The sequence below is a fragment of the Marmota marmota genome, unplaced genomic scaffold (genome assembly GCF_001458135.2).
Source record: "Marmota marmota marmota unplaced genomic scaffold, marMar, whole genome shotgun sequence".
Lineage (NCBI taxonomy): Eukaryota > Metazoa > Chordata > Mammalia > Rodentia > Sciuridae > Marmota > Marmota marmota.
Window position 1 is genome coordinate 62,746,667 of NW_026000174.1, and position 13,750 is coordinate 62,760,416.

Below are 13,750 nucleotides of genomic sequence, written 5' to 3' on the forward strand. Positions count from 1 at the left end.
AACATTTCTCTCTCTCTCTCTCTCTCTCTCTCACACACACACACACACACACACACACACACATTATTTATCTCCTCTCTCCCTTTTATCTTCTACATTCTTGTAGGCAGAAGAAGGTATTCTTCATTCTGTGCTCAAATATAATAAATATAATTTAACACCCTGTACAATACAATCCTATTTTTATTGTTACCTCCACTCTCCTTATTTAACTATACATTTCTTGAAGCTAAGAACAGAATATTATTCACCTTGGCAATCTTGGAATCAGACATACCTTCTGGATCCCAAAATAGTGTTGCTAAACATAGAATGTTCACTCAAATTCAACCTAATGTAAGTATTTATCATTTATCCTCTAACTTTAGAGATAGAAATTGCAATAGGTAAAGTAATAAAAGTGTGTGGGTGGGTGTGTGTGCGTGCGCACGTGCGTGTATGTGCACATGCATGTTTATGCTTATTTGCCAGTGCAGAGGCCTAATATGTACAATTTAACAATTGTTTCTTTTTATTAGAAAAAAATATAAGTTGTCTGTCGCTTAATAACAGATGAATATTCCCTGTTAGACTCCTGTGCTTCATTTGTTTGAATATTTGATGAAAGGGAAAGAGGCTTCACATTTAGGTTTGTATAGATCATTGTTAACTGGGCCCTTGAAGGAAAAATAACACAATGACTTTTGAAATAAAATGTGCAGTCACACAAAGACTTTATTTTGAAGCCAACTACTTTTACAGTCTCTGAGATGCCATCACATGAACTTGTCTCCATGCACTAACAAGTGAAATACATGAGGTGAACAATTAATGCCACCTCTAAGAGAGACCAAATCTACAACCAATCAGATAACTCCTGTTAAGGGGTGCAGGAAAAAGTTGTCTCCTCGGCTTCACTAAGATCCACTGAAACATTGTACCTAGTTTTCTGGGAAATGTCTGGGACTTTTTGGCCAGTCTATTAAGCGGTTTTCCAGACCTGTGCTTTTGCTGAAGCCGACGATGTCCGGCAAATCAAGAGAGCATCAGCGGACACATACGTTCAACAAGTTTTGTAATACTCATTGCATAAAAAGTCTACATTTTAGGGAACCAAAACTCTTCTGTTCTATGATGGGTTTATTATTATTATTATTTATTATCATGAAGACCAATTTCTGCTGAATATTTTCCTCTTCTTTGTTCTTTAAGAAGTCATCATTTCCTCATATGCAGGGTTACAAAGCTCCTTTGGGGCCATGTTGAATTTATTCCCGTTACTATGAGGCAGGAATAACACACTCTAGAAGAAAGAGGATATGTTAGGTTTCAGTCTTCACACAGGTTCAACTGAACATATACATATAACTATGTATATATGAGAATATGAACATGAACATATATACATATATATTATACATGTACATATACATGTATATAAGTCTATATGTGTGTACAGATAGATAGCATTCCCTTGAAACTTTTACATAGAACTTTTGCCATTCCAGAATGAATATAGTACATCATTAAGTCCTCCAAATAATTGCTATTCACCCATCAAGCATTCTACTATTTATAAGCAAAATAATTAAAACAATTAATTTTGGATAAATTATTTTTTAAAAAATTCAGTTAAATGAAGCTGTGAATTTGTACGGGTGGCAGAATACTGTCCCATGCAATTTGATTTAACAGTATTTCTTTAAGATCTTTTGAAGGAGAAATAACATTAAGATGATGAGAAGGAAAAGGAGGGCAATTAGAGACAGACCCAGTTCTAAGTGCCTTTTCCCAAGTCAAGACTGATAGCAGCACAATTCATAATAGCTAGACTCTGGAATCAACCTAGATGCCCTTCAATAGATGAATGGATAAAAAAAAATGTGGCATTTATACACAATGGAGTATTACGCAGCACTAAAAAACGACAAAATCATGGAATTTGCAGGGAAATGGATGGCATTAGAGCAGATTATGCTAAGTGAAGCTAGCCAATCCCTAAAAAACAAATGGCAAATGTCTTCTTTGATATAAGGAGAGCAACTAAGAACAGGGCAGGGAGGAAGAGCATGAGGAAAAGACTAACATTAAACAGAGACGAGTGGTGGGAGGGAAAGGGAGAGAGAAGGGAAACTGTATGGAAATGGAAGGAGACCCTCATTGTTACACAAAATTACATATAAGAGTTTGTGAGGGGAAAGGGGGGAAAAAAACAAGGGAGAGAATTGAATAACAACAGATGGGGTAGAGAGGGAAGATGGGAGGGAAGGGGAGGGGGGATAGTAGGGGATAGGAAAGGTAGCAGAATACAACAGTCACTAATATGGCATTATGTAAAAATGTGGATGTGTAACCGATGTGATTATGCAACTTGTATTTGGGGTAAAAATGGGAGTTCATAACCCACTTGAATCAAATATATGAAAGACGATATGTCATGAGCTATGTAATGTTTTGAACAACCAATAAAAAAAATTTAAAAAAAAAAGACTGTTATAAAGACCAGTCATTACGGCGGGAAGAGTTCCTGCTTGCAAGGGCGGCAGCCAGGTCCTAGTGTCCTGAGCACAGCCACCAACGGAGCATTGCACCAGGACAGGCGTTCAGCTTCACAGAGCCTTGGTGTGGTTGTTCTGTTTGCAAACCAGGAGGACTCGGCCCTGGGACTTTTCAGGGCGGACTCCCCAGAGCGGGGAAGCCTCAGCTGCCAGCCAGTCCTGATCATCTGCTTTCCTCATTACCAGCAAAACCGTGCCGCACGTGCCTCTTGTGCCTGCCGGCTTCCTCCTTCTGTGACTCTTGGAAACATTGCTCAACACTTCCCAGAAAAACCCCAGGCACAACGACAGGAGGCCGCCAGCAACTCACCCCAGGGACATCAGAGTGGGCCTGCAGCCACCACAGCACAGAAATGAGCACAGCCAGGCAGGCCTCCAACACGGTGCCAATCAGCATCACAGACAGGACTCCCTGAAACCCAGCAGATAAGAGAGAGATGGTGCCTGAGTCCACCGCAGCCTTCATGCCCAGGTGGGAGGTGACTGTAGAGATGAGGACCACCTAATTCAATCTCTCTGTTCATGAACTCCCTCTAGATGAAGAGGGGAGATGCGGAGTTGGCCCCACCTGTACACCTGGATTCTTACCTGCGGGGACACAGGTTAATTGCACTGTTCACTCATTGAGAAAGCAGAGTGGCAAAACTGCTCCCGGGCCTGAGAACCTACAGCTCCCACTCCAGCCTCGCCTGTACTGCTTGGTATGAGCCTAGACCATTCTCCCTGCTTCTCTAACTTCTGTTTCCTTCTTTATCAAGTGTGCACAATTTCTTTCTCAGAGGTTTGTTAGGATCAATGAGGTTTTGGACTGTGCAAGTTCTTTGTAAAATGTAGTACTGACTAACCCTTCCAAATACCTGAAAAATGTGGATGTTTTCCCTTAGTCTTTTTTGGTGATTAGAAGAATTAGAAAATAACCATCAAGGCAGCAAAGTAACACAAGCCATCTCCAAAAGGTGGTCCAGGGGCAAGGTATCCTTCAGGCAGGTCACTTGATAGTAAGGGAGAGAATGTGATGGGGTGTCCTCTAGCTCAATTACACACAAGGAGAGAGAGACGTGCCTTACTTGACACTGTCCTAGCCAACAAGCTCGACTCAGTCTCTCTTACTTACAATGTAAAATTATCCCATCATGAATTTATACTTTATCCACTACTCAATTTCCTCCTAAGCACTCCAGAATTTCCCCCAAGATTAGCTTAGCTGTGCTGATGTTAATTTATGCCAATTTCTATCCATTTCAATTGCATGTACTTTTTCTCACTGTAATGTCACTAACCAGAAGAGAAGCACCTGCAGTCCGCTCCTTAAGGAGCAAGGTGCAGACATAGTTCCACCAGATCTTCCTATCTGTCCGTCCTCCCCCTGTGTCTTTGACCTCTATCATCTCAGCACAATGAGCATTCTGCGGCCTCTCTTTTTGTGTCATGTTGCCTACTTTTTTCTCAGGATGTTGCTGTCCCACTTAAGACACAATATTTTTGTTAGTCAAACTTAATTGCTTTAGTTCACTCAATAAGACAGAGTTCCCTTAGAATTATTATCAGTTAACCATCCTCATCTCCTAAGATTTCTTATCTCCCAATTTAATAAATCCAATCTAAGTCGTAACAAGAACGGCAATGATTTGCCAACCTACAGAATCAGTGTCTCTCATCACTATGATCTTGGAAAAGAGGAAAAGCCCTGCTCTTCAGACCCCTTTCTTCTTATTCTATTTTTCGGTGCTGAGCCTGGTATCCATCAGACCATTTTAACCCTTGCCATACACTCAGGCCAGGTCTCCTCTCTGGCATGTCCTGGTTACCTATTCTCTCTTCTGTTTGCCTTTCGTAAGTCACCTCTCCCAGGTACCAAGTTCTTGGCTAGACAAATTCATACTTTGCACCTCAAAAGTTGATTTGTTTGATTAGTAAGAATCTCTACCGGTGATAAAGTCTAGTTTTTCGTCACCAACCTTATGGGACACGTACTCTTCAATTCCTCCCTATTACCATGTAACCCCTAGTCTAACCTTTTAATCTCATTCTTTGCAGTTCCCCTCCTTCACCTAGTCTTGACCATCCCTCGTTTCCCCCAAACCAGAGAGAATACAGAGTTTTTCCAAAGAAGAAAGAAGGGCTTTTTAAAAACTCGTAGTATTAGAGCACCCAATTTAGAGATACTTACAGCTAGACTGGCTTTGGCTGGGTAGCAGCCTCTGTAGTTCTCTCCATTATGGGGATAGTAATACCCAAAAAAAGTGGTTGGCTTAGCTTGTTGCTTCAACACGCACTCCTCTGAGGCAGGACCCAAAGCAGCTAGATTGACAGCGATGATAAAGAAACCCACCAGGGCACACAGAGCACTCAGAATGTTTGTGATCAGGCTGCTATTAACCTGAAAGAGAAAGGCTGAGTAAAGATCACACTTGCGAGCAACAGATGTTTCTTCCATCTTTTTGCCAGAGTACTGCAATCATTTATTTCATTTGTCCCCCTTGGGAGGTCTAATATTAATCACTTATTTCCGTTTGTCCCCCGCTAGTGCCTGGGAAAAACATCTCTGAACCTGGAAGGTAAATCGTAGCTCACTAAATGAGTAAAGGAAATCTCCCCCAACCCCAGAGACGACCTCGGTGCTGTGGCAGGAAATAGTCCCCTCTAAAAGATTTGCCCTGCACTGACAGCAGGGCCCCATGAGACTGTCTACAAAAGCCTTAAGACTATAGGGCCAAAAACAGAGGTATTAGGGCTCCAGATATTGTTTCCATATCCCTCAACTGATTCAAGTGCAGTCTGCATGTTCAGTGTCTCCCAAAGCCCGACACGTGCAAAACTTAGTCTCCAACTTGGCACTGTTGCAAGGGGGTGGGAACTTTAAAAGGTGGTACTAGTGGGGGCCGAGTCTTAGGTCATCAGATGAAGCCCCTTGAAGGGGATATTGGGATGCTGGTCCTTCCTCTCTCTCTCTCTTTCCTTCTCAGCTGCCACGAGGTGAATGGCTATCTCTACCACATGCTGGCCACCATGAAGTGCTGCCTTACCTGACACCCCAAAGCAATGGATTCACCCAGCCATACATCGAAACCTCCAAAACCATGAACCAAAACATCCCATTCCTCTGTTTTGTTGTTGTTGATGATGATTTATCTCAGGTGTGTGCTTTAGTAACAGCAAGTTGACTAATAACACTCAGAACCTGCCCCACCCACCATGGAAGCATCAGCCACACAGGAGAGGTGGTGAGCAGTTCACTACACCTTGCACACCACCTGCAACAGCACACCCAGCCAACCCTGAGCCGTGCGATGTGGTTCTCAGTCGCAGGCAGGCCTTGAAGCCTGGGCAGGCATGTGATTGGTCTAGGCCGGAGCCACCTATGGATGGCTGCAGGCAGAGGTCTAGACACAGGCCCCATGTGAGGTAGAAGAGGAAGGCCTGGACTAGATGTCGGACACTGAGGTCACAGTAGAGGCTTGCCTCAACCTGTCCGTGTCCTTGAGTCCTCAGGTCCTCCTTTTCCCTCCCCACACTGGGTCTCACCTTTACATTCAAGATGTAAGAAGAATAAATAAAGCTGATCTCAGAAGTGGCTTCCTTTATTCTCCAACTCACAGAAGAAGAGAACTGAGCTAATACCGTTCTGAAAGTTGTGACTCTACGTAGGGAAGTTTCAGGGCAGGCCAACAGCCTTGCACTAAGTGTTATGGAATTCCATGTAGCCCACTCTTCTTACATGTAGATCACACAGACCACACACAATTGATATTGGGAGGGGGCGGCGATTTCCCAATATAACAACTGCAGTGCATACTCCTGGACTTCCTGATTGACTGTCACAGTCCTGGTGTCTAGAGTACATTTCTTTTCAATTTCATTTTTTTTTTTTTGTAATACTAAGGATCAAACTCAGGGATGCTCCCTCACTGAGTTGAACCCCAACGCTTTTAATTTTGAGACAGGGTTTCACTCAATTGCCAAGGAATATCCTGAAATTGCAATCCTCCTGCCTCAGCCTCTAGAATATATATGTTTAAGAATAACCTAGATTTGTCCTGGGCTAACATCCTTCTTCAACCTCAAAGGGGCTAATAGAATGTGTGACAAGATTAAAATTCACTACAGGCTAAGTGCTTCTTATAAGCATTAGGCTCACACCACCCCAAGACCACCTCCTGTGTCCTTGAGTTGCTTGCTCCTCACTGCAGGTTTGTTCTTTAGGGTAAGAGTGCCATGCATTTCCTCTTGAAAGTCTGGAGACATTACTCCTATACTATTATTCAATATGATTGTCACTAGCCACATGACCTACTTATATTTAAAGTAAGAGTACATGAAATTTCAAACTAAGCTGCACAGTTGTATTAGCCACATGTCAACTTATCAACAGTCACCTGTGGCTACCGTGGTCGACAGCATAGACCTAGTGGATTCCCATGATCACAGAAAGATCTGTTAGACAGCACTGATCTCTTGGCTCGGGGTCCAGGTGGGAGTTTCAGACATTAATCTCTAATATCTGATGGCAGGGATATACTGGCATTGTCCTGAGAATGTTCTCTCTCATTTCCTTGCTGCTTTGGGGAGACTTGTAGAGTCGGAGCTTCCAAATTGAGTTTCTGAGCAATTGCATTATATGGCATTCACATGATGCCACACACCAACCCCTGGAGGGATTGAGCCAGGACTAGGTGAATCTTTACAGATCTCAAATATTTCTCCCTATTATCCAGCTTTCTTCTTCCTTCAACTTCCAGTCCAGATTTTCCCCAGAAAGAGTTAATGGTAGGTAAAGTTGATTTCTTAGCCAATACAAAAGACAGCATCTCGGACTCACAAATTTATACTCAAACCCAACAAAAGTATCAACTTTGAGGTGAGATAGATGAAAGAGAGATAATTCCTGACACAAACAGCAGCCTTTTGACTGGGTTTTCTCAAGGGTTTTGACACATAGGATTATTGATGAACCCACCCCCACACACAAAAAAAACACCTTTTTATAATGCTATCAGCTTCCTCACCACTGAAAAACTAAATTTGAACACCTTTTACCTATAAAACAGCATTATAAATCAGCAGAAGTTTTTTTGTGTGTGTGTGAGATTCCTGGGTACTAGTGTAGGATAAGATACACTCCCCTGAAGGCAGACTGATTGAGGGCACCGTGGTTGGGTGAATGAGGCTTTAACAGGAGTTGGGAGAATCTGGAACCAGCTCGACGACTCTGAAACTTAGTTTCCAACTTTTCAAAGTTGAAAAGAGACTGATTCTGTAGAGGTCTAAATTTCACATCCATGCCTTGAGTGGTGGATTATGGTTTTCACACTCACCAAAACCTCTGTTGACATCTTCTCTGTGACGATTGATAGAGATCCACAGACGATAAACTACTCAGAAAGAAAGAAAAATATGTCATTTCGGTTTCTAGGTCCCAAAAAGCTACAACATCACCATCGGTGTTGATGAACAACTCCCATGAGTAAAACCCAAAGAATGGGGGATGATCACATGGTCTTGGTCCTTCTTTTCCTAATGCCATCCCAGTGATTCACCTGTGTTCAGCCACGCTTCCATCCCTGGGACAAATCCTACTTGATCACATCAAATCACCTTTCTAACATGTTGTTGATAAATGACTACCAAAGGAAGGAGGGGGCGAAATGTCAGAAACCTTGGAGACTGTTCAGAAAAATTGAAGAAATCATTTCCATTCTCTGGAGTCTTTGTGATGTAAGAGATTTAAGGAGATGAACAGAAAGACATTTTTAAAATGGGGGGGGGAGAGGGAAACAAAATAAAAGAACCTCTGGGGTTCCAGTGGTCACAGCATTAAGCAGTTTGCCTAGGTAGATAAATGTCAAGACTTAAAAAACGTAAAGGAACTAGATGCCTAACTGTGGTTAGCGACAGGCTTCTAAAGAGAAGAGAAGAGAAAGAAGGAATGAGGCATTGGAGGAATCCAGAAAACACTACCTCTGCCCCATGATCAAGGTTAACTTCACTGGTCACATAACCCTGGTGGTGTGCATTCTTCATGTGACCTAATGGGAATGGTATGTCACTTCTGTCACCTTCTAGAAGTTCATTACCCTAATCTAAACATGTGAGAAGAGTATCAGACAAATTCAAATTTAGGAGCATTGTGCAAAATTCCTGTTGGGGGGCGGGGTGGGGGGGGGGAGGCTTCTCAAAAACTAGATCAAACTCATCAAGGGCAAGGAAAGTCTGAGGAAGCCTCGAAGAACCTAAGTAGACAGACTCACCAAATGCAATGTCATATCCTTGAATGGACCTTGGAAGAAGGGCACTTGGGAAACACTGGTGACATCCAAATAAAATGTTGATTTCAGTTAATAAAAGAAGAAGAAGAAGAAGAAGAAAAAGGACCTGACAAAGAAAAAAAGTGAGTTTTGGATACATAAAAGAAATGAAGGCAGGAGAGGCGAGTGATAGATCCCGAGCTGTGGGAAGAAACTATTGGAAATAAAACCTTCCCTGTGAGAAGGGCAAACCCACATCAATCTAGAAGAAAGTCACCTTCTGAGAAAAGAACCATTAATTCCTCCCAACACCGCAGATGTGGTGCTGTTTCAGAGAAGTTTCCAGTCCCATCCGGAAAGTATAGACCTCTGCCTAGATTACACACTCCGTTCCCCTCCCCCACCCTCACCCCCACCCCCACCCCATGGAAGCAATGAGCTGGAAGTGTCCCTTCCTCTCTAATGCCCACAAGCCTCTCAGTGTTTTTTCCTGGGAGTGGGTGGCCTCTTTCATTGGAGCTCACTGTCCTATATGGAAAGCCCTTTCCCACCTCTATCATACTTCATGATTTCCCCCCCCCCCAACCCTGGAAAGATGCCACCAATCTCAACATAGCTTAGGATACTATGGTGAAAAATAAAGTGACCTTTAAAAGAAACGTTTATCTAAACCAGATAAGAAATTGACCCCAAATAAAGCCACTGCTGCCCTCCTGCATACTGATGCTCTCCCTGGACTACACACCAAGGAGAATAGGTTGTAACCACTGAGTGCTCCTTGCTCCTGATGGACAGAAGAATGGTGGTCAGAGGACAGGAGTATGGTGTTAGGGTCCCTGGGTATGGCCTCACCCCTCCCTCCCCACCGGCCCTCCTGCGTAACTCTACTTACAAGCAAGCCTCCTATGAATGGATAACCAGATTTTAACAGGGCGGAGTACACCCAGCTAAAATGTTGAGAGAAGGGAGCAGATGCCAAAATGATCCCCAGGCTCAATACCATCACACCACACATGATCTGGATCGTCTGTAGAAAAAGGAAACGAGGTCGAAGATTAAGCCAGCCTCGATGAAGACAAATCCACTTCCACCTGTGCTACCCGCACATCTTCACCTTCTACAAGATCTCAGTGAGGACGCTGTCACGGCAAAAGCTCTGGAGTGAGAAATCCGAAAATTCTTTTGGGAAGGGGTGCCGTTCTACCAGGGGACCACTGTCCTGAGGGCACTTCTGCCTCCCAAGCCCTGGTCTGTTTAGGACCTTTACTCCCAGCTCATGGCAAGGGCTGAGCTGTTGGAGTCCATAGCTAGTAACTTTCCTTCTGCCTCTTGCGGGGAACAGGGGACATCTAAAAATCCTTGCTCTCACATGAGCGCTGAAAATGTGGAAGCCCCATCTCACATCTCCAGACCCCCGATGGCCACACCATGGAGCCTGGATCTCTGGACAGCTCTGTGGTGTCTTGGGTCCTATCCTGGGGTTCCGGAACCTATGTTTTAAGAGGCAGTTTGCCTCCCTGAGGTCCATCTTCACCTCAGAGACTCACAGTTCTATTGACATTTACCAGGAAGCTTTTCAAACCTTCTGTCACAGGAGTCTCATGGGAACCCACAGGAATGGATCTCTGAGGTTAGGCGATTGGTCCCACTGGGTCTGAAACCTGGTCAGAAGCAGCACCTTGCTTCAGATAATGCTAGTGCAGAGACAACTCTAGAAACATGGATTCCTTGGTTTCCTCCCAGGTCTGCATAGCTCCCTCCCCAACATCCCTTCATCCCACTGTTTCTTTAATAAATCATGGAGGAGAGGAGAGAGAGGAGCAAATGCAAATATCATCCCTGTTCTTAAAAGAAACAGAGAAGCCAGGCGCAGTCATGCAAACCTGTAATCCAAGCGGCTCGGGAGGCTGAGACAGGAGGATTGTGAGTTCAAAGCCAGCCTCAGCAAAAGCAAGGTGCTAAGCAACTCAGTAAGACCCTGTCTCTAAATAAAATACACAATAGGGCTGGGGATATGGCTCAGTGATCAAGTGCCCCTGAGTTCAATCCCAGTACAAAAAAAAAAAAAAAAAAGACAGAGAGAGAAAAGAAAGGAAGTGTGTTTTTATTGTAATTTGCAGTGAGAGAAAAAGACTCTCATCATTATATAAAATACATGTATGAAGATATGAATTTGGTGTCAACATACCTTATATATAATCAGAGATATGATAAATTACTGTATAATGGCGTATTAAGAATCGTAATGCAATATGTAAATCAATGGATGTGTAACTGATGTGATTCTGCAATCTGTATATGGGGTAAAAATGGGAGCTCATAACCCACTTGAATCAAAGTGTGAAATATGATATATCAAGAACTATGTAATGTTTTGAACAGCCAACAATAAAAAATTAAAAAAAAAATAAAAAAAATAAAAAAAATAAAAGAATCGTAATGCAAAAATAAATAAATAAATAAATGAACAAAGGCAAAAAAAAAAAAATCACGGAACAGCACTTGCCTAGCATGTGTGAAGCACTGGGCTTGATTCTCAGGACCACATAGAAACAAATAAAATAAAGTTCCATCAACAATTAAAAAAATTTTAAATCAAAAAGTCAGTGTGATTATTAAGCATGCAATTGGTGAAAAAATATAAAATATGTAATTCTTTATAATAGGTTTCATAAAAGAAATATAAAAAAAAAAAAACTTCACTTCAGAAATACAAAAAACAATTTTGAAGCAATCAAAATTCAACTACTGGTTTTCCAAATAATAAAAACACAGATTTAATCTTGTGAGAAAGTCCTGGGGAAGGTTTAAACAGCTCTCCACGTGACTTGCACTGGTCTGCAGATCAGCCTGTCATGCCTCCGGCAAGATGTGAATCTCCACACTCACAATGGATCTCTAGTACCAAGACCCTCAGTCTCTTTCCTCCACCCACCACCCAACTCCCATGTGTCCTTCCTTGGCTTTACCCCAATGACTTTGACCTCTGCCTTTAGACGTTTCTTCAAGTTGTCCAGGTTATTATGGGTGGGTCTTGTATTCTCTGTTTGGGGAAAGTTGATGCCATTTGACGTGAGCACAGCCACATTTGCACTGGGCACAGGTTGTGAAATCATGATGGTGCTGCTGACACTGGAAGAGAAAACAAGGCAGCTCTTGCAAGCACTGGACTCCCAGGTTCTGTCTCCCAAAACTATAGGAGAGGACTTGCCCCTTTGTCCAGACTTGGACCCCCCCCTCCCCTTTTTTTTTTAGGGAAAGAAACTGATAGTACTGAGCAGTGAAAACACAAAGCCTTGGTTTCCTAAGGGTTTTCCTGTCGTGTTTGACACTGATTGTACAGAATCAACACGTCAAGGAAGGCATGAGCACGAATCATGAGAGAGCTCTCCATGTTCAGAAGCAAATGTTCCCAGAAAGCATTCAATATGTAGCCATGTCCCTTTCCCCTAGTCCTACCAACAACAACTGCATCGCTCGCTGTGTGATGAATTTCAACCCCAATCTACCCTGCCAGTCATGATTTATTAGGATTCAGCCTTCTACCTCTATGCCATTCCTTGCCCATGGGTTGCACAAATTGCCAATGGCCTGATGGCATTTGAAGAGAAAAATGCTCGGCTTCCATTTATCATGTGACCTCAGCTAAGTGCCTCACCAAGATCATGCAGTCAGAAAATAGCAGAAAGAGTTAAAATCCCCTGTGCCCATAATGTCACAGCAAGAGCGCTGGGTTGAGAAGAGTCTTCCTGCATTGCCTACCTGTGCCCGAGGACCAGTGCCGTGGTCCCAGCTGACTCTCAGAAACCCCCAGGACGTGGTAACTCCGGGTTCTCCAAGTCTGATCTACAGTTCCTACTTGTCGCCTTCTGAAAGTCACCAGCCCTTCCTGAGCCCAGCGTTTACAGCTGCACAGGATGTGATGCAGCGCGGAGATTTGTGAAATGTGTCTGCACTTTCTGACTTGTGAACTTCTAGTAACGTCAGAAAAATCACTAATTGAATTACCAATGTTGGGAGTCGGTAGGCATCACAGAGCTTTCTGTGTGAATTGCCCCTTGAATACTTACCAGCTCCACACTGTTAGACAGGTCTATGTTCTTGAAGTTGCATTTTTTCCTAATCCATACCAAAAGTTGGGTCCTTGTCCCTGATGCTGATCAAATAAGAAGGATAAGATTTTGAGAAAAAGGAAAAAGAAATTTTATTGCTTTACTAGCAAAGGAGACTTCATAGTGCACATTACGCCCAAGAGGCTGAGATTCTAACTGCCTGGGGGAACAGTAACCTTTTATAGAGGAGATTCAAAGGCTACAGATGTGCCCTGTCAGGGAATATCATTCATTTGTAGCTTTAATAGATACACCTGCAAGTGCCAGCCCTAAAGTTTGGATTCTTTCATTCCTGTGGTCTGTGAACCAAAGCTCAGATAACTCGGGCTAAGACAATAATAAATTTCACCTTGTTCTCCCCATGGTTAGGGACGGGCAGAGGAACAAGAGGAAAGAAAAAAGAAGTATGTCACTTTTAAAAGAAGCCATAGTGGCCGAGCAGCAAGGGTTATATTCAAAGCATGAAGTGGACCCCTGTTACATAAACTGTTAGAAAACAATACTAGAAACTTGTTATGGAGATGACATAAAATATTTATGAAAGGCCTATACTGCTTCTAAGCAGCGTTCAATAATATGTCACCAGTTCTAATAATAATATTACTAGTAATAGAAAGATGATAAATAATAAAGTATTTTATATTATGTAGTTAACCATATAATAATAGTAATAATGCCTATGTAGCTTTCAAGGCACATTCAATAACATGTGGCCAAAAATAGTAACAATAGAACATAGAAAAATATTTTTTTTATTTTGCTGTCTAAACATATACATATTTATATATTTGTTGTTTATAAATAAATTTTATATATATATATATATATATATATATATATATATATATATATATAT

The 13,750-nt window shown here is 42.4% G+C and overlaps 1 protein-coding gene across 3 annotated transcripts; it reads right to left on the reverse strand.

Annotated features, from left to right (window-relative positions):
* Nucleotides 1-696: 696 nt before the first annotated feature.
* LOC107135871 (membrane-spanning 4-domains subfamily A member 6B-like) lies at nucleotides 697-12,702 on the reverse strand. Of its 3 annotated transcripts, none has more exons than XM_048788911.1 (7): nucleotides 12,545-12,702; nucleotides 11,767-11,914; nucleotides 9,675-9,809; nucleotides 7,853-7,909; nucleotides 4,708-4,917; nucleotides 2,848-2,949; nucleotides 697-1,282 (listed from the first exon to the last, which is right to left on the reverse strand). In XM_048788911.1, exons 2-7 carry the CDS (start codon nucleotides 11,896-11,898, stop codon nucleotides 1,187-1,189), a joined length of 732 nt encoding a protein of 243 aa, XP_048644868.1. In that variant the 5' UTR covers nucleotides 11,899-11,914; nucleotides 12,545-12,702; the 3' UTR covers nucleotides 697-1,186. The 3 variants fall into 3 exon arrangements, with proteins under 3 accessions (XP_048644868.1, XP_015333497.1, XP_048644869.1); XM_015478011.2 differs by having other exon boundaries at nucleotides 11,752-11,914; XM_048788912.1 differs by lacking the exon at nucleotides 2,848-2,949 and having other exon boundaries at nucleotides 11,752-11,914.
* Between the last annotated feature and the right edge of the window lie 1,048 nt (nucleotides 12,703-13,750).

Excerpts from the sequence above, each read along its gene's own strand:
- LOC107135871 (XM_015478011.2), bottom strand. The coding sequence starts at position 11,898 with ATGATTTCACAACCTGTGCCCAGTGCAAATGTGGCTGTGCTCACGTCA. Across the intron at positions 4,918-7,852 it reads AGATGTCAACAGAGGTTTTG|GTTAATAGCAGCCTGATCAC; the intron begins GTGAGTGTGAAA and ends TTTCTCTTTCAG. Across the intron at positions 1,283-2,847 it reads CCCACTCTGATGTCCCTGGG|AGTGTGTTATTCCTGCCTCA; the intron begins GTGAGTTGCTGG and ends TCTTTCTTCTAG.